General features: G+C 36.4%; 1 protein-coding gene across 28 annotated transcripts in view; it reads right to left on the bottom strand.

Moving 5' to 3' along the window:
* The window catches only part of EMSY (EMSY transcriptional repressor, BRCA2 interacting), a 110,429-nt gene that overhangs the window by 16,588 nt on the left and 70,895 nt on the right, over positions 1 to 22,946 (bottom strand). For all 28 annotated transcript variants that reach the window (XM_055282988.2, XM_055282994.2, XM_055282998.2 and 25 more), the window contains 4 exons: positions 19,625 to 19,795; positions 12,376 to 12,512; positions 8,724 to 8,897; positions 6,879 to 7,077 (listed from right to left, as the gene is read on the bottom strand). In XM_055282988.2, the coding sequence (XP_055138963.1) occupies positions 6,879 to 7,077; positions 8,724 to 8,897; positions 12,376 to 12,512; positions 19,625 to 19,795 (681 nt within the window). The remainder of the gene's footprint in view (positions 1 to 6,878; positions 7,078 to 8,723; positions 8,898 to 12,375; positions 12,513 to 19,624; positions 19,796 to 22,946) is intronic.

Genomic DNA, 22,946 nt, shown 5'->3' with positions numbered 1-22,946 from the left:
GGAAATCCTGTTCACTGCCAGCAAGAAAAGACAGATGACCTAGAACCAGCATGATATAACAGGACAAGTGTAACATCTGGACCTCAAAGTCATGGATTATAGCCCCAACTATATCAATTATTAGCAAGTTGATTCTTTGGGTCTTAGTTTCACTACTTCTAAAATGGGAATAAAATTACCTCTCTTGCTCATAGGATTTCTGAGTATGCAATGAAATGATACATGGAAATGAGCTTTATAAACTAGGAAGGCCAATAGAAATGTTATTATTGTTGCTATTGTAGCTTGGAAGTTCTCAATTCTAAGACTCTTTGTTAGTTTCAAAATAAATTACAGCCCTAATCTGAGGCTTATTATATTCATGCTATACAGGTACACATATAAATACTAAATGTGCATCAAATCAAGAAACAAGTTATTTTTTTAGTTTTCCACCTATAAAATAAGCAAGTTGGACTAGTCTATTACAAACTTCCTAAACTCCTTTGTCCAAGACACCATAGAGGAAATTGTGGAGGATATAAAGGCATGATTCCTTCTTCTAAATTCAGATTACAATAGCGGAAACATCAAATAAAGATATATGGCTTTGTAGCTTGGGGCAAATATCAAATGATTAGGGCAAACAAGACAAATAGAAAGTAAGAGGCTGGTTTGAATTGGGATGGTCAGTGAAAGCATCACAGAAGAATGAAAAGAATTCAAGTAGCCCCCCAAACAAGAATAAACATAATAAACATTTAACCTTCTATGAACCTTATATTTTTTAAAGCCACAAAGTTGTTGAAAAATGTTGGGGAAAGGGGAACAACTCTTCCAACAGTCTTCCTGAAAAAAACAAAATCAATATACAATAGATCTAGAATTTTTAATTACCATAAGCAAACTAAATTTTCCTCCCCAAAACACCAGGTAGAATATATGCCACACTAAAGATATATAATTTTCCATTAAACTTCCCCAGAAATACAGAAGACTGGATGCTATCCCGCAATATCAAATGCCGTGTGAAGCATAGAGCAGCTTTTATTCATTTTAAGTAGATATGTAGAATTTAAACTTAAGAGAATTGATTATATTATGAAACCATTGCTTTTATATAACTTAAGCTCTCAAACTTCAGAAATTTTCATAATGATGTAGGCAAAGAATGACTTTGCAACCCAACCCTACAAGACACACTGAATATCCACAAAAAGGCAGGGACTGTGTTTATAGAAATAAGGTAGAAAGAGATAGTAAAAAGGGAAAACAAATTTCCATAGGAAAGCATCTATCAAAGACCATTATCCCAAACAACATCACCTCGTAGGTACTAGAGAGGTTGCTACATCTCTTTCTGTCTATACTCAGAAAGAGCAGCTGACCATCATAAGTATCACCATAGCAACCCTGTGACACAAGATGAGTGTGTGAACCTATGTGAAAACCCATCTTTAAATGATTCTCTCTCCTACTTTTGGCTTATGCTTAGACCTAAATGAATCTACTGTCTATCAAGTCATGGAATGCAATGACTAGGAAATCAGGAGCTTGCACCAGTAACATGTGCTTATGCAGTGTGCTTTCATCTAGACTTCCTGCGTCTCTTGCAGATGGCAGCCTGTCCCTCAGACGTCTTTCTGCACTGAAGAAGTATTTATTGGATACCTACTACATGTTAGATACTAGAGATATACACTTTAACATTATACTCAAAGGCAGACTCAGACATCTCTATGGAAGAATATCTCCTATGTCTCTATTATAAATGGCCTAGATCATACTTTCATAGAATCTTAAGACTTCTCTGTTAGAAGGGATCTTAAAGTTTGTTTAATGCTGCCATCAATCTTATACTATAATCTTCACAATATTCCCACGGGTCTGAGAACTCCAGCACCAAAGTACTCACTACTTTCTAAGACACTTTCCTTACAACTCTGCACAGTTATGACAATCAGAAAGTTTTTTCATATTGAGTAGAAACAGGTCTTGTGCTTTAGCACTTCTAGTGTCTGTTCCTGTATCCACAAAGACCAATTCTTTTCCTTCTTCCACATCACAGTCCTGAAGATAACTGACAAAAGCTCCTATGTCCCCACCAACCCAACCCACCCCCATCTTCTCTTCTTCATGATAAATCCCGTCTCCACCAACTATTGCTCAGCTCATACAAAGTGATTCCAAATACCTTACACATCTAAATCATTGCTTCTAAACTAAACCTAAGATATCTATATCCCTTTTACGATGCAATATATACCTTCCCTCTGAAGCACTGTCATAAAGCTCACAGTATTTAATTGCCTAGACAGCAAGGCCCAAAATGTTCCAGAGAACATTTGTTCCTCAAGATGTTCTGCAAAAAAAGAGTTCCATGGTCAAAAAAGTTGGGGAACATTTTATATTGTATCTTCCACTCTTAATCTTTCATATACATATTAGCACATAATTGCTCTGAAAAGTTCTGCAATAAGTATGTTTCTGCTCAACCTGGATTTATTCCCCACCCTCACCTTGACATACTGAGATCATGAAACTTCAGAAAGAAATCATTCTAGAAACTGAGTTATGACTTACTCAAAGCCATGTCTTTACAAGACACATTTTTGTATTTGACTCATGCCTTATTCCATTATAAATCTCTGCCCTTGGTTTTGTCTCCTTGTTTTCTTCCACTTCACTTAATATAATCTTATATTTTAATCCACCTTAAAACCTTTTGGAAACAAAGCATAATATAAATAATCTTTAATATGTGTTTAAAAAAAAACTGGAACCCATTCCCAAATACGTTCTAGGCTACCCCATTCCCAAATGAGAAAGGGGAAAAAGCCCATTTAGAAAGAAAAGCACAGGAACGATATGACATATGACCTGATCTTCAGTAAGTGACGTAGGCGAGGATGGCCTTAATCCATTAGGTTTGGTCACCTAGCTATCTATCCATATCTGGGTGTATACTACTTACTACTTAAAAGGCCCACTCACAAGGTTAGGGGGAACTCCAGAAAAAAAAAACAAAACTCAGGCAACAAAAATGAGTTTATAAGGCTGCAGCTTAACCCAATGCCACAGTTATTATGGTTGCTGCTCTGCTATTTGTTCATTCGGTGAAACTTTTACTGAGTACCTTCTCAGTCCTAACTGAACTCTTTGGATAAATGCCAGATATGTATGAAGATGAATATGATCCTTAAGCTTGAGAAGCTAGTAGCCTAGTGGAAAAGAAAACAATTATAACACACAAACAAACACAACATACAAAATAAAATGGTCAATGTTAAAAGAGCTGATATACAAAGCAATATTGGAAGCCTAACATAGAAGAATGAATCCTCTCAGGGTGATCAAGGAAAGTCTCAAAATAGGGTGATGATATTCTAGCCTATAAGGAGATAGTTGAGAAATAAAAATTTCTCTTCCTTGGGGGTGGAGGACAGTAGGTGAAGTTCAGAAACCACAAGTGGAATCAAGGCATTCTCTTGGCATATGTTGTCCTTATTCCAGGACTTGTGTAGCAGAAGTCACCAGAAAAATGCCCTGAAGTCAATAAAAGATTGATTTTTCCTTAGAGTAGAATGCCAACTATTAAATGTGCAAAGAATAATGAACTTCGGAAAATCATCTATGGATGCTAAAACTACTGGATAAATGTTTGATGAGGAACATGATATTTATATCATGTACCTTCCTACAAATTACTATTAATCTCAAAGGGAAACATGTTAACTTTATAGTGGAGAAAACTAAAAGACATCATCTTAACCACATGATCAATGTTAACATCATCTATGCTGGGACAAACTGACATCATGTTTCTCCTGATAAAACTGAGGACATAACATCCTATCTGTGGAATTCCTGATGAATCTAATCATGAGGAAACATCAGACAAAACCAAACTGAAGAATATTCTACAAAGTAACTGACCTACACTCTTCAAATATCAAAGTCAAGAAATACAAAGAAAGGCTGAGGACCTATTCCAGGTTAAAGAGAATTAAAAAACCATGACAGTTAAATGCAGCTAAATGCAATGTGTCAACCTGAATTTTACTGAGGACAGGTGAAAACTATAAAGAACATTATTAGCTAATTAACAATATTTGAATATGGATTGTAAATTAGATAATTATTACAACATTAAATTTCTTGACTTTGATAATTGTATCTTAGTCATAAAGAGAAGAATCATTAAGAAATATAGGCCTACAAATGTAGGTAAATATAAGAAACATGTTAGCTCAACTTACTCTCACATGGTTAAGAAATTTTAAAAATATACACACACACAGCAGAAGGGAGGCAGAGAATCAACAACAAAGCAAACGGGGCAAAATGTAAATAAGTAGTGAATCTAGGTAAAGAGTATACACAGGAGTTCTTTTTACTATTCTTGCAACTGTTCTGTAATTTTGAAATTATATCAAAAGAAAAGGTTACTTTAAAAAGAAAAAAGTGGCTAAAAACTACAAAAGCAACAATGTAACAGAAAAATAAACTATGTAGTACTTACATTCCTAATAAGTAGGAATATTCTCATATACTTTGAAAATCAGCATGACCTGAGACTAACCAACATTTTAATCCCTTTCTCTTTAAATCACAGCATATATATTCCCAGACCTAGTCTTTGTAAGAATGTAGTAAACAGCTATACAAGGTGATAAGGGGAGGGGCAAACAGATTATAAAAATCTGCCTTATAGTCAACTATGCCTATTCTAAATTGTGAAATTTTCTGTTATAGAATATTTTAAAAAGTAATATACAATGAAAGATATATCAGGTTGGTGCAAAATAATTGCAGTTTTGCCATTAAAAGTAATGGCAACTGCTTTTGCACCAACCTAACAGAATAAAAACAGAAGACGCAAACTTATATCCCATTCTTAGAATAAAAACTGAAGATTCGGCCGGACGCAGTGGCTCACGCCTATAATCCCAGCACTTTGGGAGGCCGAGGCAGGTGGATTACTTGAGGTCAGGAGTTCAAGACCAGCCTGGCCAACATGATGAAACCCTGTCGCTACTAAAAATACAAAAAATCAGCTGGGCATGGTGGCGCGTGCCTGTAATACCGGCTACTCGGGAGGCTGAGGCAGCAGAATCGCTCGAACCCAGGAGCCGAGATCGCGCCACTGCGCTCTAGTCTGGGCAACGAGTGAAACTCCATCTCCAAAAAAAAAAAAAAAAAAAAACCCTAAAGATTTAACTAAAGAAATGGCATGTTCGGGAAGTACTAACTGGTTTACAGCTCTCTTAGGAAAGGACTAACAATTTCAAAGGATAACCTGGGATTATGTATATACAGACTTCTACTGTTCATGTCCCTTTCTGCACCAACTCATACTAAACATTTTATCTGCCCTCTTTGAAAATATATCTTGTATACCTCGAATGCAAAAAAGGCCAGTATTGCTCAAAAAACTGCAGACCAAAAGAAATGATTGGAGAATCAGCATCAACCAAGTGTAACCAGCAGATAATTGACTCATAGTCAATACAAAATGATAAAGTCCATCTTAGCAAATGGATTCAGAAAATATTACTATCACTGATAATATGCTGAAGGAAACTACCCACTCTCTATAATGAGGGACATATTATGTTTGTTAAAAATCAACATTTTCATTTATTTTTAATTGATGAATTTTCAAAGAACATTTTGAATGCATTCTTATCCTCTCCTCTCCTCTCCCCACTGGAGTGTCAACTTTCAGTCTTTGGCATTTTTTTGTTTGTTACTAATAAAATTCTTACACTAGAGTTGTATGTGTATTTTTTAAATCCCCTATTCTAGATCTAGATTTTATGCTCCTGGAGGGCAAGAACTATATTGTACTCTTCTGTAGGGTCTAGCATAATGCTTAGTATGTAGTATAAACTAATAAATAATTGTCAAATTGAATTAATGGACTAATCAGCAATGTGAACCATGTAAGACTAATCTGGGAAGACTCCACCAAAGAGTTAAAATACTAGTGTTTGCACAATATGAAGACTGTGTATAAGAAAAGTGAAGTTGCTAAGAAAGCACTCCAGAGAGGATAATGGGAAGGCAGAGAGAGGGAATGGAGAGAGTGTGGAAAGAACAAGGTAAGATAAACAGCTTTGCTTAGATGCATCAGAGCACATAAGCACAGACATAAATGTACCACTCAACGATAAGGGCAGTTAAGATAACTGAGAGACATGAGTACTAGATTTGTAGAAGGTCTCAAAGCTTATGATCATGAATTTATTTCAAGAGATTTCCTAGAAGAGTAACATAATTCAAACAGCACCGAGGACAAAGAGTTTTCTGCTGTAGAATCTAGCTTCATAGTTCCTTCCATATAATTAGGACAACCATATGATTATCTGGGATACTTTTCAGAGTGAAAGGGAGTACTTTAATAATTGTGCCAGAACAACATAAACTAGGACTTGTCTCATGCAAATTGGAACGTATAGTCACCCTACTTATAGTCCACTTACAGTCTACCTCTGACCACCTTGATTCTTTCTCAGGGTATAGCAACAACCATTTCAAAATACATATTCACTTCTTTACATACTTTTTCTCCTACTTACCCAAACCAGAGAGGAAGAATATGAAAATTATCATCTGGGAATCATAACTCTATCCAGTTTAATATTACCTACCTGACAGATTCGTCATCTAAAGTTAATTATTTGATGGACATATTCCATGCAGGAAAGAATGGTAACCTTTACCAAAAATAAAATTTCAGCTCACCGATTTAACATCAAACAACAAAAAAAAATAAAGGCAAAAGAATTGACAGAGCATACAAATTTGTTGAGAAATGTGTAGAAGCAACCTGTATTTTAGAACTTGGGCACTATGTCAGTAGTACTTTTATAAATCAGAAGTAAAATAGATCTTACCTTGGGAACTCTGGGAGGACTCTGTAGAAGAGGAACTACTATCTGTATAATTCTGTGGTTCTTCTTTTCCTTCCTGAATAGATGAATTACCAGCCTCTGCTACCCTGGATGCTTGCTGTAATGTTTCTGTTACTAGCTGTCTTGTTTGTTCACTAACAACTGTCGCTTGAAAAGTCACTGGTTTGGGTTTAATAAGAACCTAGGAGAAAAGCAGAAATATACTGAGATAAAATTTTAGAAAACGATTTAAAAATGCTAAACTTCTAGGTCATAAACTAATATTTTCCTGGTATGGAAAATATTCTGTACATTATACTTTTTAGGCACAGCATTGCTCGTCGAAGGGTAATTCAATCTACAGACAAATTACAGTGTAAGCCATATACAGTGTTTTAAGTGGTACATGCCAGACTGCAATAGCCATGATTCTGACAAGAACCTTTGTGCCTGTTTGCCTACGACTTCAGGAGTCATTTTATAATCTGTAGACTATATAGTAAAATGATATCCACAAGCTGAGGATGGCAGAACAAAAGGACACAAGGAGTCTAGATTCCCAGTGGAATTTTTGTGCTGCAATATCAGTCCAGGACTTCCTCCCTCTGAACTTTTATTAATATAATAAAAATAAAACCCTACTCTGTTTGAGTGAGTGTTCTTCCAGTTTGTTTTCTTTTTTTTTTTTTCATTAGAAACTAAATCAAATTCCTAATTGACACATCTGCAAAAAGCAAAACTTGCTTGGGACCTAATCTTTGAAGAAACCCCAGATGAATATTGATTTGCCAACTATCAGAAGCAACATGGAACATGTGTTGGATCAACTCCCGGCAAAAGTCAAAAACAGACAGTGAAACAAGTGAAATGGGAGAAAATTTTCAAACTGGGCCATTCTACTTCAAAATCTGAACTCTAGGAGTTAACTTCAATTGGGTCCATGGAATAAAAACTATTAACTCATCATAATTATTTTTGTTTCTACCATATATAAGATTCTAAAATTTCTCAGACTCTATTAAGTTACCCATTTCCAAGAGTTAAGAAAGAAAACATGGTTTATACCATACTTTAGATGAAGCAAATGAAATTATTACAATTAAACTCCATAGGCAATTTGGACTTGTCACAAGGCTTATTTTTTTTTTTAGATACGTAAAGTATTTGGCTATAATTCTGAGAGAACAGATTCTCAAAGTAAATTAGTAGTTTATAGGTAAATTAATACCTCTTACAAAAATTCTAGGATGGCATTTCTCAACTAAAACTAATAGCGCTTCCCTCGATATCCTCAGAAAAGCAAAATACCTACAAAATAAACAGTAGCCTAGCAACATATGATTAGATCCTGAGCCTCAAATTCCGAGGCAAATTTTCAGAAAAGTTCCCTTATCTTCTATTGGTTAAAAAATAAATACATCTCTAGCTTATCTATTGTTCAAGGGTTCAAGCAAAGCTAATTTTATAAGTAAATAAAATGCTTTTGAAGGCCATGGTAGCTTATAAAAAGTAAATATTTCTCTTTGAGTGATTCTGAATGACTATGATCCTCCCTCAACCACCCCCCTCAAATCACAAAATACACCTTCAGCAAATTGTATTCCCAGGTAATTATTTCCCCATAATCTTTGCTGATAGCATGACATACACATTTAGATATCTTTAAGAAAGTACTGAAAAGATAAACGAAGTTTTGACAATATGTGAATAATTAACACATTCAAACATAACTTTTAACAATCTGATTTCTTAAAGATTGCTGATCTTTTCCTTCAAATTTCTACCTGGGAATTTTAAGAATTGAAAACATTTAAGAGCCAAGAAAAATCATCATATCTTATAGCATACCTGCGTTTTCCCTTGCTGCCCATAAACAATTTTTGTTGGGATGATTTTAGCTGCTGGTTGAACTGTAGAACCTATTCCTTTTGGCTGCGTTACAATCATTTTGGTGATGGGTCTTGTAGCAGTGAGGATAGCTGGCTTTGCTCCTGTTGGCACTGTCTGAATAGTCTTTTCTCCCTAAATTGAAGTCAATGATTACATAAGAAATTTATATGCATATAAATGATAAAGTCCTCTCACTGAAAAATCAGTAAGGTTTTACCAGGATGATGAAAAAAGGGCTGTAGATTATGTAACAAAGTATAATGTTTCCAGGAAATCAAAAATCCTAGACTTGGTTGAAATGATCTAGAAAGTCATCTGACCAACTTTCTACCCAAAGAAGGAATTAATTATTCTCTGATGAGTGAATTTTAAAAAATTACCACATGCAAAAATACTTATTACACTATCCCATTAATGGAATACATATATTATAATAGAAAATTCTGGAAGAAGGTATAGTACAATGCTAATGCTTGTCTCCAAGAATTGGGATTATAAGTCTTATCCCCCACATACGTATTTATTTTCTAATTTATCTGAAATAAGTATTTGTGTAATTAGAAAATTACTGTGCAATATACCAGTAGCTAAATGTACACACATAAAATAAATCCCCTAAGTTCTACATATATGAAATTATAAGGATATACAGTAGAATGTCTACATGAAAAAGTATGGGCAAGCAAAATCAGCAGAGGTATTAACATTCTTTCTAAGGTTATACATAGGAAAAATTTGATGAACATATGCTATGAAGAAAGAATGTTATATATTGTTAATAATATATCAGGTTACATATAGAAAAAAAGGAAGGGAAAACTCAGAGTGTTTCCTATGTTTTACTATTCATATATTACTAATATCCTTTTAGTCTGTTAACTAGATAGCTTATATCCATTAACTTTTCATCATTTTCTATACTTTCATCTACTTTATTCTTAAGTACCATTTTCTGGTCACTCATGAAATCAACATCTTTTTACATGAACTTAACTAAATTAAGTTTAAATACAGTGACTTTACTAAATTATTAAAATTTTTAGGCCGGGCATGGTGGCTCACGCCTGTAATCCCAGCACTTTGGGAGGCCGAGGCAGGCGGATCACGAGGTCAGGAGATCGAGACCATCCTGGCTAACACGGTGAAACCCCGTCTCTACTAAAAATACAAAAAATTAGCCGGGCGAGGTGGCGGGCGCCTGTAGTCCCAGCTACGCTGGAGGCTGAGGCAGGAGAATGGCATGAACCCCGGGGGGTGGAGCCTGCAGTGAGCCGAGATTGCGCCACTGCACTCCAGCCTGGGTGAAAGAGCGAGACTCCGTCTCAAAAAAAAAAAAAAAAAAAAAAAAAAATTTAAATTAAAATCCATAAACTTAAGATGGAAATGAAAAGATTTGAGAATTTTCACTTCATCAATTTTTCTTAATTTTTAGCCAGCATCATCTAAACGTGTGCCTATCTAAATTTAGCAGCCAGTAAAAACAAAGCACCCAGGTGAGCTGGCTAAAAAGCAATCATTGTGAATTCAGAGCTAAATATAATTACAAAAATCACAAGTTTAACTATCTGCTGTAATTACTTAAGGGAAACATGAAGCATCTGCCAATGGTGTAATTACTCATTTCAACACATGCATACTCTTCACAGCACCATCTCTGGAAAGAGCTCTAGTTCATTTGCCAAGAGCCACTAGTTTGCAAGTGACCACACCTATCTATTAAATAGTTCAATGGACCCTCTCCAAGTATGATGACCCATTCAAGCCAAACAAAACCAACTAGCAGCCCGTTTTTCAAAAAAGCTCTTCTGATGTGTGTTGTGGGCATGCACAGGTGAGCAAGTGGTGAGTAGAGGTGATTGTGCCTATGTGGTCTTTGGCGGGGGTGGCAGGGGCAGAGTCTTGCTCTGTCACCCAGGCTGGAGTACAGTGGCAAGATCTCAGCTCACTGCAACCTCTGCCTCCCAGGCTCAAGTGATCCTCCACCTCAGCCTCCCAAGTAGCTGGGACTACAGGTGCACACCTCCACGCTGATTTTTGTGATTTTGTAGAGATGGAGTTTCACCATGTTGCTCAGGCTGGTCTCAAACTCCTGGGCTCAAGTGATCCGCCTGCCTTGCCTTCCCAAATTGCTGGGATTACAGGCATGAGCCTCCACACCCAGCCCAGAAAACGGTCTTATACGTTGATTTGCTTGTTTTACTAGAGCTACTTGTGTCAAACAGTTGTTATCGGAGATATCTAACAGCTACGAATCATACATGACTCTTAGATCTTTGTGACCACAGGGCCTAGAATACAAAGCATCCCCTCTTACATACCAAGTTCTTTGAAATTGCAAACCACATTACAAAGGGTTCTGAAAATCTGAATTCTAATCCTGGCTTTACTTTTGGCTTACTATGTAAATTCAGGCTAGGAGCAATCTGTTTTCCCACACATTGAAAAAATCTAATGCTGGACCCCTACCAATGAAGCTTTTATGAGATCTACTTAAGTGAAGTAAAGCAATCCATGTTCTAGTGAAGTTAGGCAAGGTAGGGATACTAACAAGCCTAAACAGTTACGTACCAAGAAAAACAACAAGAAGAAAATCAATGATTGAGGACTTCTTATGTGCCAGGCACTATTCTAAGCACTTTCACAATAGCTACCAGTTACTAAACAACCTCACTGGTAAAGATCATCCACCCCAATGTACAAATGAGGAAATTAAGAATGAGAGAGGTTGAATATATCACCCAAGGTCAAACAACTACAATATAGAGAAACAAAGCCCTGGTTTGTCTAACTCCAAACCTCCTACCAACTGCCTTCAGAACTACAAATGAATCTGTTATTTATTTGATTTTTTTTTTTTTTTTTGAGGCAAGGTCTCACTCTGTTGCCCAGTCTGGAGTGCACTGGCATGATCACGGCTCATAGCAGCCTCAAACTCCTGGGCTCATGTGATCCTCCCACCTTAGCCTCCCAAGTAGTTGGGACTACAGGTGCATGCTACTACACCTGGTTAATTTTTAATATACATTTTGGTAGAGGTAGGGGTCTTGCTTTGTTGCCAAGGCTGGTCTTGAACTCCTGGGCTAAAGTGATTCTCCTACCTCAGCCTCCCAACCAGCTGGGATTACAGGCATGTGCCACCACATCCAGTCTGATTTTATTTTTTAATAGCTCAAAGAGGTAAAAATGAAAAGAAAAAAGAAAGTAACAAATCCCCATCAATTAATTTAGTCTTAATCCCACATATTTCTCTTTGCCCACCCTAAGCCAAATACTAAGTCAGTATCTATTGACCATAAGCAGGAATAAAACAGTGCTCCAACAGAAGTCCCCATACAGTTAAGCCAATGGAATTCTCTATTTGGACAAAGCTAAGCATCTAAATCATGGTCACAAGCAACCTAGCTATGAGCAAGTATGAGCAACATGCTTTAGAAATTACTGTGAAAAATGGCATCAGTTGGTGGTGCTTTAACAGTTTTTATATCCCAGCAGTGGTAAATCAAGCCATTCTGGCTATTGTGGGGTTCTCAAGTCCTTGTGCAAATATTTATATAGCTGGTCTTTAAATCCTCTGTGAATTGCTAAGTCTGCAGTTGAAGCTCTTACTTACTCCAGCATTTAGCAACGTTGTGACAACATTTTTGCCCGGGAGGCCTTGAATGGTCGTTCCTTTTCCTGTAGTCTTTTGTACAACAATCACGTTGGGCTTGGAAGTCATTGGGATTGTAGTGATTTTGGTAGTCGTTCCTTAGAAAAGGGGGAAGAAAAGGAGGCCTGAGTTAAGGACTAGAGATACTTGCTTATTTTTGTTTATATTATACACAATTAGTACATATAGTAAATGTTATTCCTAGATGACATGAAAGCTGTCAAGACGATGAAAATGAAGGCTTGGAATAGTAAGTTATAAGTCATACCAGAATGAGAGAATATTAAGAATTTACTCTTAAAGCAGTCATCTTTTTAGAAACTGAGAACCTATACACAAAACTCAGAGTCTAAAAACATCAGTTTTACCATCAATATTCTTTGTCTGACTAGTTAAAAGAAACAAATCACAATCTCTATTCCATGACATGTATTTCCCCCAAACCCAGTATTATATCTGTGACTGAAGTGATGGGAAAATCCTTCAAAAAAGAACATGAAGTAAATACTTAAATTTACATAACACTAAGCTCTAGAAAAAGTTATGAAAAGAAATAAGCCATGTATTTTTCTGTGATTAGAAAAGACAAAGTAGGCCAGGCATGGTGGCTCATGCTCATAATCCCAGCATTTTGAGAGGCTGAGGCAGGCAGATCACCAGAGGTCAGGAGTTCAACATCAGCCTGTCCAACATGGTGAAACTCTATCTCTACTAAAAATACAAAAAAATGAGCTGGGGGTGGTGGCAGGCGCCTGTAGTCCCAGCTACTTGGGAGGCTGAGGCAGAAGAATTGCTTGAACCTGGGAGGTGGAGGTTGCAGTGAGCTGAGATTGCGCCACTGCACTCCATCCTGGGCTACAGAGCAAGACTCAATCTCAAAAAAAAAAAAAAAAAGACAAAGTAAACAATTTACAAAACAAGTCACAGATTCAATGTATGCTTTTGTAATCTGCAGCACTCTGGAGAGTGTGAGGATAAAACTCTAATTTACATATATAAACTTATACTGTCAATTATTAAGATCTATCTAATAGGTCTATACCTACTGATCCAAACACAGTATTACTTTGCCCTCTCCCACACATCCTTCCATAATTGGCTTCTCTTCTACCTATCAAATCTACCTTCCAACCTTCAGATGTAAATTCTGGCACAAATCTTTGATTTATTCCTTGTCTTCTTCTCTTTTTCAAAAAATTTTATTTTTATTTGTCTTTTTAAGGCAAGGTCTTGCTCTGTCACCCAGACGGGAGTGGAGTGGAGCAACCACGGCTCATTGCAGCCTTGACCTTTTGAGCTCAAGTGGTCCTCCCACCTTACTTTTTGATTTTTTGTAGAGATAAGGTCTCACTATGTTGCCCTGGCTGCTGGCTGGTCTCAAACTCCTAGGTTCAAGTGATCCTCCTGCCTCAGCTTCACAAAGTGTTGGGACTATAGGTGTGAGCCACTGTGTCTGGACTTTTGTTTTTTTTTTTTAAGAGAGACAGGGTCTCACTCTGTTACCCAGGCTGGAGTGCAGAGGCATGATCATATCTACTGCAGGCTTCAACTCCTGGACTCACACAATCCTCCCATCTCAGCCTCTTAGGTACCTAAGACTACAGGTATGTGCCACCATGCCTGGCTAATTTCTGTATTTTTTGGTAGAGATGGGGTCTTACTACAGCCCAGGTTGGTCTTGAACTCCTGGCCTCAAGGGATCCTCCTGCTTCAGCCTCCCAAATTGTTGGAATTACAGGCATGAGCCACCAGTCTTGGCCTGTTTCCTTGTCTTAACTCCCTATACCTCTCAACAAGATGAAAGCCCCTTAATCTCCACACTGTACCTTTTTATGATTCCTCAGTGCTTAGCACAATGGATGACAATTACATCCTTAAAAAACTAAATTTATCATGCCAAGAACCTGGAACATGTCAACTGGTTAAACTCCCTAATTTCCCACTTCGTTCCCAGTTCTAACTTTCCCTCATGTTTCAAAATCCTATTAATACATAATCTGTCCCTTAATCTACCATTTTGATCTAATTAGCATGTACTCCAGAGTACACACCATCAACTTTGATCTAAGAAGTAACTTCTTCATTATGGCTTCCCGTTACTTACCACACAAAGCCCAAACTCCTCTGCCTAGCTTTCCAGGCTTTGTCAGACCTTAATTTTTAGAATTAACTAACATACGCCTCTCCTTTAATGTGCTGGTTTCCACATTGGTTTCTGAGCATACAAATCCCAATGCTACTTTTGCTCCTGTAATTTCCTCTGCTTATGAAAAGAGACATGTCAAGTTCTTCTTCTATAGGCCTATATATCATTTATCAAATGACTAAGCACAGAATTATTACTTAGTAAACACATGAGTAATATGTCTTCAAAAAATAATTAAACACAATTTTATTATTTTCCACTGCAAAACCTTAATAAGTTTTATAAACAAAGTTATAGTAAGAATAAGAATATTCTAGTTATATGTTAATTTTGGCAACACTGCTACAAAAAATGTCTTTATAATATATTTGCCATTATATGTCTCATTAGTCCAAGGTAACATGCTCTGAGGTTACATAAAAGAGCATTTTAATCTATGAACTAGCTTCACAACTGTTTTTCCATTTATTTGTAGTCTCTGAATAGTCAGCTGTTAAGAACTTCAAAAACCAAGCTGCCCATGATTCACTTATACTAACTTTAACTCTTAATTAACTTTAATCCCTCACCTGTGATTAACTCTATAGACCTTTTTTGACATGGTTTCATACAGACCTCTTTTGACATGATTTACTATGCTTTTGACTTTATACCAAAGTACAAGGACCACTTTTTGACAAAACTTGCTTAACAAATGAATTATATTTTTACCTACTAAAATGTCTAATCTCTTCCATTACAGAGGTTTTTCAATTTATATGCTAGTTGCAAACCAAGTCCACAAGTTTAACAAAATGTGGTGGGGGGGCAAATGTCAGAAAATAGAAGAAAAAGGAATAGCATAAGGAAAAGCAAGTCTAACATTATATTAAAATAGAATATAATTTATAATTGATAGAATGATCAATTATAAATTTCTGAAATCCTAGTGAACATGTTTCTGTATCAGAGGATAAATACATTATATTGAAGAAGTATTACTCATTAAAAAAACGTCACCCTCTATGCTTCCACAGTAGACTGCTGTTCCCATGTTACAGCAGAATTATACAAGTTCACCTGTTTAGCATTCTTCAAGGCAGATAATAAAACTCATGTATATATTCCTCCGTATCACAACACACAGCAGAGTATCTGGCTCGTAGCATATCAGAAGGACCCACCTATATAATCTTCACTTATAAAACAATCGAGATATAATGGGTGCAAATAACTGTAAATCCCATGTAGATAATAATGAACTATGATATTGATGCATTCCAGGCATTCTTATTTTTTAAAAAGATCCCTGTAAAAGTCTGGGCATTATAATAGGTAGGCTTAAAGAAGAACACAAATTTATTGGCTCAGATTTTACTATTCTATTTACAGATTCTAAAATCACCTGACAATCTTGGTCTCTTAGGTAATGTTTTATGTTGCTTTCCTCAAAGAATGAGCGAATGAAAAAGTGCAAAAACAATAGCTCCTTTCCTGGACACTGTACTAAAGATTAGGAGAATTAAAGTTTTGCTATTGTCACAGGTTCTCATAATGTCCTCAGAATCAAGGTAGTGAGTTCAACTCTGAAGAATCCAATATAATTATTCATCTAACCCTCAACAAAGCTCACAAAAAAACTTACAAATCTGATAATCTAACGTGTACACATGTAAATAAATATTTGACTCTATAAAATATGAATTGGCCAGGCGCAGTAACTGACGCCTATAATACCAGCACTTTGGGAGCCTGAGGCAGGTGGATCACCTGAGGTCAGGAGTTTGAGATCATCCTGGCCAACATGGTGAAACCCCATCTCTACTAAAAATACAAAAATTAGCTGAGAGTGGTGGCGGGTGCCTGTAATCCCAGCTACTCAGGAGGCCGAGGCAGAAGAATTGCTTGAACCTGGGAGGCGGGGGTTGCAGTGAGCAGAGATCACGCCACTACATTCCAGCCTAGGTGACACAGCAGGACTCCGCCTCAAAAAAAAAAAAAAAAAAGATATGAATCAACTATAAAGATAGTCATGGCTTCCATTTAATTGCTTGTTCTAATAAAAAGAACAAAGTGATCTTCTAGAAAGTACTTTGGAAGCATTAACTTGCATTCTAGGATATTTATACAGAGGAAGTAAGAGTTCCACAAAATAATTTATGTATAATAATGTTCGTCATAGAATTATTTATAATGACACACACACACACACACACGCACACACACACACACACACACACACAAAGACAGCCTATAAGCAACCTAAAACTTGCTACAATAAGAAAATAGTTAAATAAGGCCGGGCGCGGTGGGTCACGCTTGTAATCCCAGCACTTTGGGAGGCCAAGGCGGGTGGATCACGAGGTCAGGAGATCGAGACCATCCTGGCTAACACGGTGAAACCCCGTCTCTACTAAAAATACAAAAAAATTAGCCAGGCGAGGTGGTGGGCGCCTGTAGTCCCAGCTACTCGGGAGGCTGAGGCAGGAGAATGGCGTGGACCTGGGAGGCAGAGCTTGCAGTGAGCCGAGATCGTGCCACTGCACTCCGGCCTGGGCGACAGCGAGACTCTGTCTCAAAAAAAAAAAAAAAAAAAAAAAAAGTTAAATATGGGGGGGGGGTGTCAAACTACATTTACTAGCATGGAAAAATAACATTATTATAGGAAACAGGGATAAAATCTGACTATATTAGATCCTAATTAAAAATATATATATATATATATATACGCACACACACACACAAACACTTTATACAAACAAATGAATAGAAAAATGAATAAAAAGAAATATACCTAAATTTTAACACAGTCCTATGGATAGTAAAAATCATAGGTTTTTAATTTTCTTTGAATCTTGCTATAGTTTCCAAACTCCCCCACAATGAGAGGGAAAGTATCTTTTTTTAAGCCTTCTAGTCTTATAGCTAGATGTTTGAGTGTATTTTAAGAAAAGAGCCAGGCACGGTGGCTCATGCCTGTAATCCCAGCACTTTGGGTGGCCAAGGTGGGCAGATCGCTTGAGCTCAGGAGTTTGAGACCAGCCTGGGTAACATGGCAAAACCCTGTCTCTAGAAAAAATACAAAAATTAGCCAAGCATGGTGATGTGGGCCTGTAGTCTTAGCTACCTGGAAGGCTGAGGTATCAGGATTGCTTGAGCCCAGGAGGCTGACGCTGTAACGAGCCAATCATGCCACTGCACCCTAGCCTGGGCAACAGAGTGAGACTCTGTCTTAAAAAAAAAAAGGAAAGTACTTCTTTTTTGTTTGGGGAAGATGGGACCCTAGGAAAAGCATCTGCTCATGGATGAAGACAGAAAACTGTATAAATTCATTCAACCAGGCTTATCAGTTTACTATAAATAGGCAATGAAAGATTTTAAAACTAACCTATAATCCCAGTATCATGGATCAACAATAATATTATAAAATAAGAAAATTGTCTTTATAAAGAATAGTGAGATGTAACATAAGGATCAGTTTAGAGCAACCAGAAGAAGAAAAGTTCTTTGGAATAAAAGTGTCAGTGAAGCAGAGATAGAGATATAATGAGCACCACGCAATGAATAAAGTTGTTTAAACTGTATGCCAAGTATATCCTATAGTGCTGGAAAAGTCTCTACTCATGTACACTCATGCACTTGAAGTAGCAACTAACCATGAATGGTTTTATAATTCAATACAAAGATGGATAACACATTATACATGTATAAGATATATAAATTTCAAATGACATCTCTGCTTTTAGGAAAATGTGCTTGCTTGTATTGCTCTAACCAGGTACAAAGCAGCTATATTATGAATTAGGTCTGAAAATAGAGGACTCATGACATCTAAACATTCCTTCAAGCTATATGAAACTATAAATTCATGTATAAGTAAAGAAAAATCCTTAAGGTCATAAAAAACTACCTACCAATGGAATACACGATCCCTTTTTGACAAATGTTTGAGTAAGTGCTTTATACTATGTAAAGATATTGTCAAGTAATAAATTATAATTTAACTGTGTTATTTAAAGTATCCTCTTAAAAGCTGGAGTACGATGATTCTTTCCCTATTGGTCTCACCCTCCTCAGTCTGGCAAACATTGGATTTTCTCACTTACACTTAAAAGTAGAGCCCAAATTAACAGCTTTAAATATAACACTTTATGCCAATATCATGCTCTGCTTTGCTTTTTTTTAACTCCCTGAGTTATCAGCAACATCAAATTACCGCCAGGAACTTCAATCCCTTGACTTTAAAATGTTAGAACAACTCACCTGGGGCATATAAAATATGACTTGTCTACAAAAATGGTAGACAATTAAAGTCTACAGTCTTGCTTAATCAGAGATTATTTACATCATTTTAATTAAAAATAATAATCGATGAAAACAGATGCCATCTTAACATTCCACATTAGGGTCTACAACCCAAGAACTGCAGAGATTAATGAGCCAATAAAAACCAGGTATGGTTTCAATATACCAATAAATAGGCAGATGGTTGGCTTTCACTGTTAAAGTAAAATATTTCTGAAAGGCAAAGTTAATATAAATGGCAAAAGGCAAATAAAGTATTCAAATATTTTTATTTTTAATAAACTAAAGTGACATCAGTAATTGAAATTACGAGATATGTTCCCTAAAACATATTCAGAACAAATAATAGTTCTTCCACTTTCTAACTCTAATTGGTCTTGGACAGGTCAATTTGATCTCTCTAAACCCAAATCTATCTTCATTTGTAAATTCAGCACAATAGCAACCACCTCAGAGTTGTTATGCGGTCTGAATAGGTTGACAAATAGGAGAATACTTTGCAAATGAAAAATCTCTATGCAAATTTAAACTACAATCTTTCCACTCTGACTAAAAGCAACTAAAGGTTCTTTCCATTTTAAAAATATCAAAAGCTTTATATGTGAATACTGAATATTAAAACTAAAAACTTTATTTAATCATGAAACATAAGGACTAAAACAAAGCTTTAGATTTCTAAGCAAAAAATTGAGATCAAATATAATCCTTCAATGAAGTAAGTTTTTTTTTTTCTCTCAATAAAGGCCACCTATACCTTTAACATATTTCAGATATACCTACCAGAAACTATATTACTGCTAATTATCTTGCCCCCCAAGGTAGCTAATGATTTGGGTACTACTGTAATGATGCTACCACTCGTAGTTTTCACATAGGTTGCAGCTCCAGGGGTTGCAGCCATCCGACCAATGGATGGGCTCACTGTTGGCCGGGTATAGGTTGCTTGTGTGCCTATAGAAAGGGAAAAGCCAAAAGAAAAACTTGTCATTGCTTACAGAAGAATGATAATTAATACAGTTTAACTGTAATTCAATATAATCTACATTGCTATAACTTGAAAATGGAATTTCAAGGTGTCAAGAAATTAATTTATAATTTTATAGCCAGTTTTCAACACATATAGAAAGTACTACAGCCAAGTCAATTTAAATTAATTTTACACATAAAATTTTGTGATGTGTTGCATCAAATTACTAACCCAAGAAAAAGTAGAGTTAACTCTGTTCCCTTCTTCCACTACCCTTCTTCTACTAGTTTTATGCCAAAAGAAACAAATTTAATCATCTTTCCTGCCAGAGTATTTTAGATATTTCTGTCATAGATTTTAAGGTCTCTGCATCTGTTTTATGCTGTCTTAGTGCCAAACCCAATGTTGGCATTGAGCAAATAAGGCAGTATTGTTTGTTTAAAGTTTTACAAACTTTCATTGCTTTGTACTCTGCTACCCTCTAAATATACGTCCACCTTTTAAAGGGTTGGTTATTCTATCATTTTAGTAAAGATTAAAGTTAAAGCTGCCTAGGGTTGCCAGGAATATTTCTCTTTAGCCTAAAATTTTCTCTATTTACCTATTTCCTCAACTTTAAACCTGTTAGACTATTTTTCTTCAAGTGTCTCAAAAGATTTTATACCCTTCCCCACTATTTCTAACACTTTTTTCTTTTCTCCAAACAGGAATTAAAAGCTAACTACACGGGCCGGGCGCGGTGGCTCACACTTGTAATCCCAGCACTTTGGGAGGCCGAGGCGGGTGGATCACGAGGTCAGGAGATCGAGACCACAGTGAAACCCCGTCTCTACTAAAAATACAAAAAAAAATTAGCCGGGAGTGGTGGCGGGGGCCTGTAGTCCCAGCTACTCGGAGAGGCTGAGGCAGGAGAATGGCATGAACCCGGGAGGCGGAGCTTGCAGTGAGCCGAGATTGCGCCACTGCACTCCAGCCTGGGCGATAGAGCAAGACTCCGTCTCAAAAAAAAAAAAAAAAAAATTGTCGTTTCTTACAAATCCAGTAACTCAGAAAGGCTATTCCTAAATTAAGCATCAATAGCCTTAGGGAGAATGAAAAAAAAATGACTAAGATAACATCATCTTCACTTGAAGAAATCTTTCATGATAATCAAATTCAAGGACCACTTTGATAGCCATTTTCAATAATTGCCTCCTCCCCCACAAAAAAATGCTTTTACCAAGTTATTCACCTTTTAAAAATACAACCATTCAAAAAGGGAGAATGGGAGGAACAATAAGTAGAATTAAATTGGTTATAAGCATACATCTGAATGAAAAAAAACCCCCACAAAACTAGTGCAAAGTAAATATGCTATATGGATACATAGTTTGAATTCGGCAAATTACATCTGAAAAAATTTCAAATTAAGTTTTTGTTAAAAAAAGAAACACTTATTATAACACAGACACATAAATAGACAAAATATTATTTTTCACTACTTTTCCATAACATGAAGAATCATACATGCATAACACTGTTACCTACTTAGAAAAGCTTAGGGGAAGTATGATAAAGTTAATACTAAAGAATAATAGTGTTTAAAAGCACAGGCTTTGCATAGAGACAGAAGGTAGAATGGTGATGCCAGGGACTGGAGAAAGTGGGGAAATGAAGCATTATTGTTGAATGAGCACAGAGTTTCAGTTTCAGAAGATGAAAACGTTTTGGAGATAGATGGTGTTGATGGTTATTGTGAATGTACTTAATGCCAATGAACTATATATTTGAAAATGGTAAATTTAATGTTATATATATTTTACTGCAATTTAAAAAACAAAAGAAAGCACAGGTTTTGGAGTCAAACTGGTTCAATCCCCAGTTCTGCCTCTTTTTGGCTACATGACCTTGGGCAAGTTGCTGAAAATGGAGATAATAAAGCCTAAAGGAGATGAAGTGCAATGTTTGTAAAGACCTTTACACACTGGCCAATAAATGACAGCTTATAAGCTTGAGACAGGTATCATTTTACACTATTTAAATTCTGTCATCTAAATACTAGCCATCCTCAAAAAGTTTGGTTAAAGAGTCATACATTTAAAAATAACAGTAATGGCTAATTATAATATTAATAGTGACAACTATTGAGCACTATGCTGGGGACTTTCTACATACCTGATTTCATTTAGTACTTACAATAACGTTATGGCATAGGTATTATTATCCCATTTAAATAAACAAGGAAAGCCGGGCGCGGTGGCTCACGCTTGTAATCCCAGCACTTTGGGAGGCCGAGGCGGGCGGATCACGAGGTCAGGAGATCGAGACCACGGTGAAACCCCGTCTCTACTAAAAAATACAAAAAATTAGCCGGGCGCGGTGGCGGGCGCCTGTAGTCCCAGCTACTCGGAGGCTGAGGCAGGAGAATGGCGTGAACCCGGGAGGCGGAGCTTGCAGTGAGCCGAGATTGCGCCACTGCACTCCAGCCCGGGCGACAGAGCGAGACTCTGTCTCAAAAAAAATAAATAAATAAATAAATAAATAAATAAACAAACAAACAAGGAAAAAAACAAAAACAAATAAACAAAGAAAAAGATTTAGAGAGATTAAGTAATCTGCTCAAGGTCACATTTTAGATAGTGTTACTATCCAAAATGTTCAACATTGTCACTTCCTCCAGCATATGCTGGTTGCTTGCCTATCAGGGCACAATACCATTCTGTGCTTCCCTCAATCTCAGTAACGCTTACTAAACTGTAATGTAAAATATACTCTTCTCAACTTCATCAGAGTGAAATCCTTGTGGGTTGGGACTGTTTTAATTCATTCAGCAAATCCTGACTGAGCACCTACTTATAGACTAGCTCTATATATGTTGTAAATAAAAAGGATATGGTCCCTTACCCTCATAGAGCTTATGGTCCAATAAAAGGAACAATATCAAACAAATCAATATACAACTAGATACGTAAGAAATTATGGGAAGTGCTATAAAGGAAAAGAACAAAGGATCATCAGAAATAATAACAAAAGAAAGTTAACGTCAGGGCAGTAGGGGTATGAGAATCAAGAAAGGCCTCTTTGAAAAACTGTCTCATTAATCTCTATATCCCAAGTGTCAAGCATATTGCTGGTACAGAGAAACTGTTTGATGAA

The sequence above is a fragment of the Symphalangus syndactylus genome, chromosome 6 (genome assembly GCF_028878055.3).
Source record: "Symphalangus syndactylus isolate Jambi chromosome 6, NHGRI_mSymSyn1-v2.1_pri, whole genome shotgun sequence".
Lineage (NCBI taxonomy): Eukaryota > Metazoa > Chordata > Mammalia > Primates > Hylobatidae > Symphalangus > Symphalangus syndactylus.
This window is presented reverse-complemented; position numbering and strand designations above follow the sequence as displayed.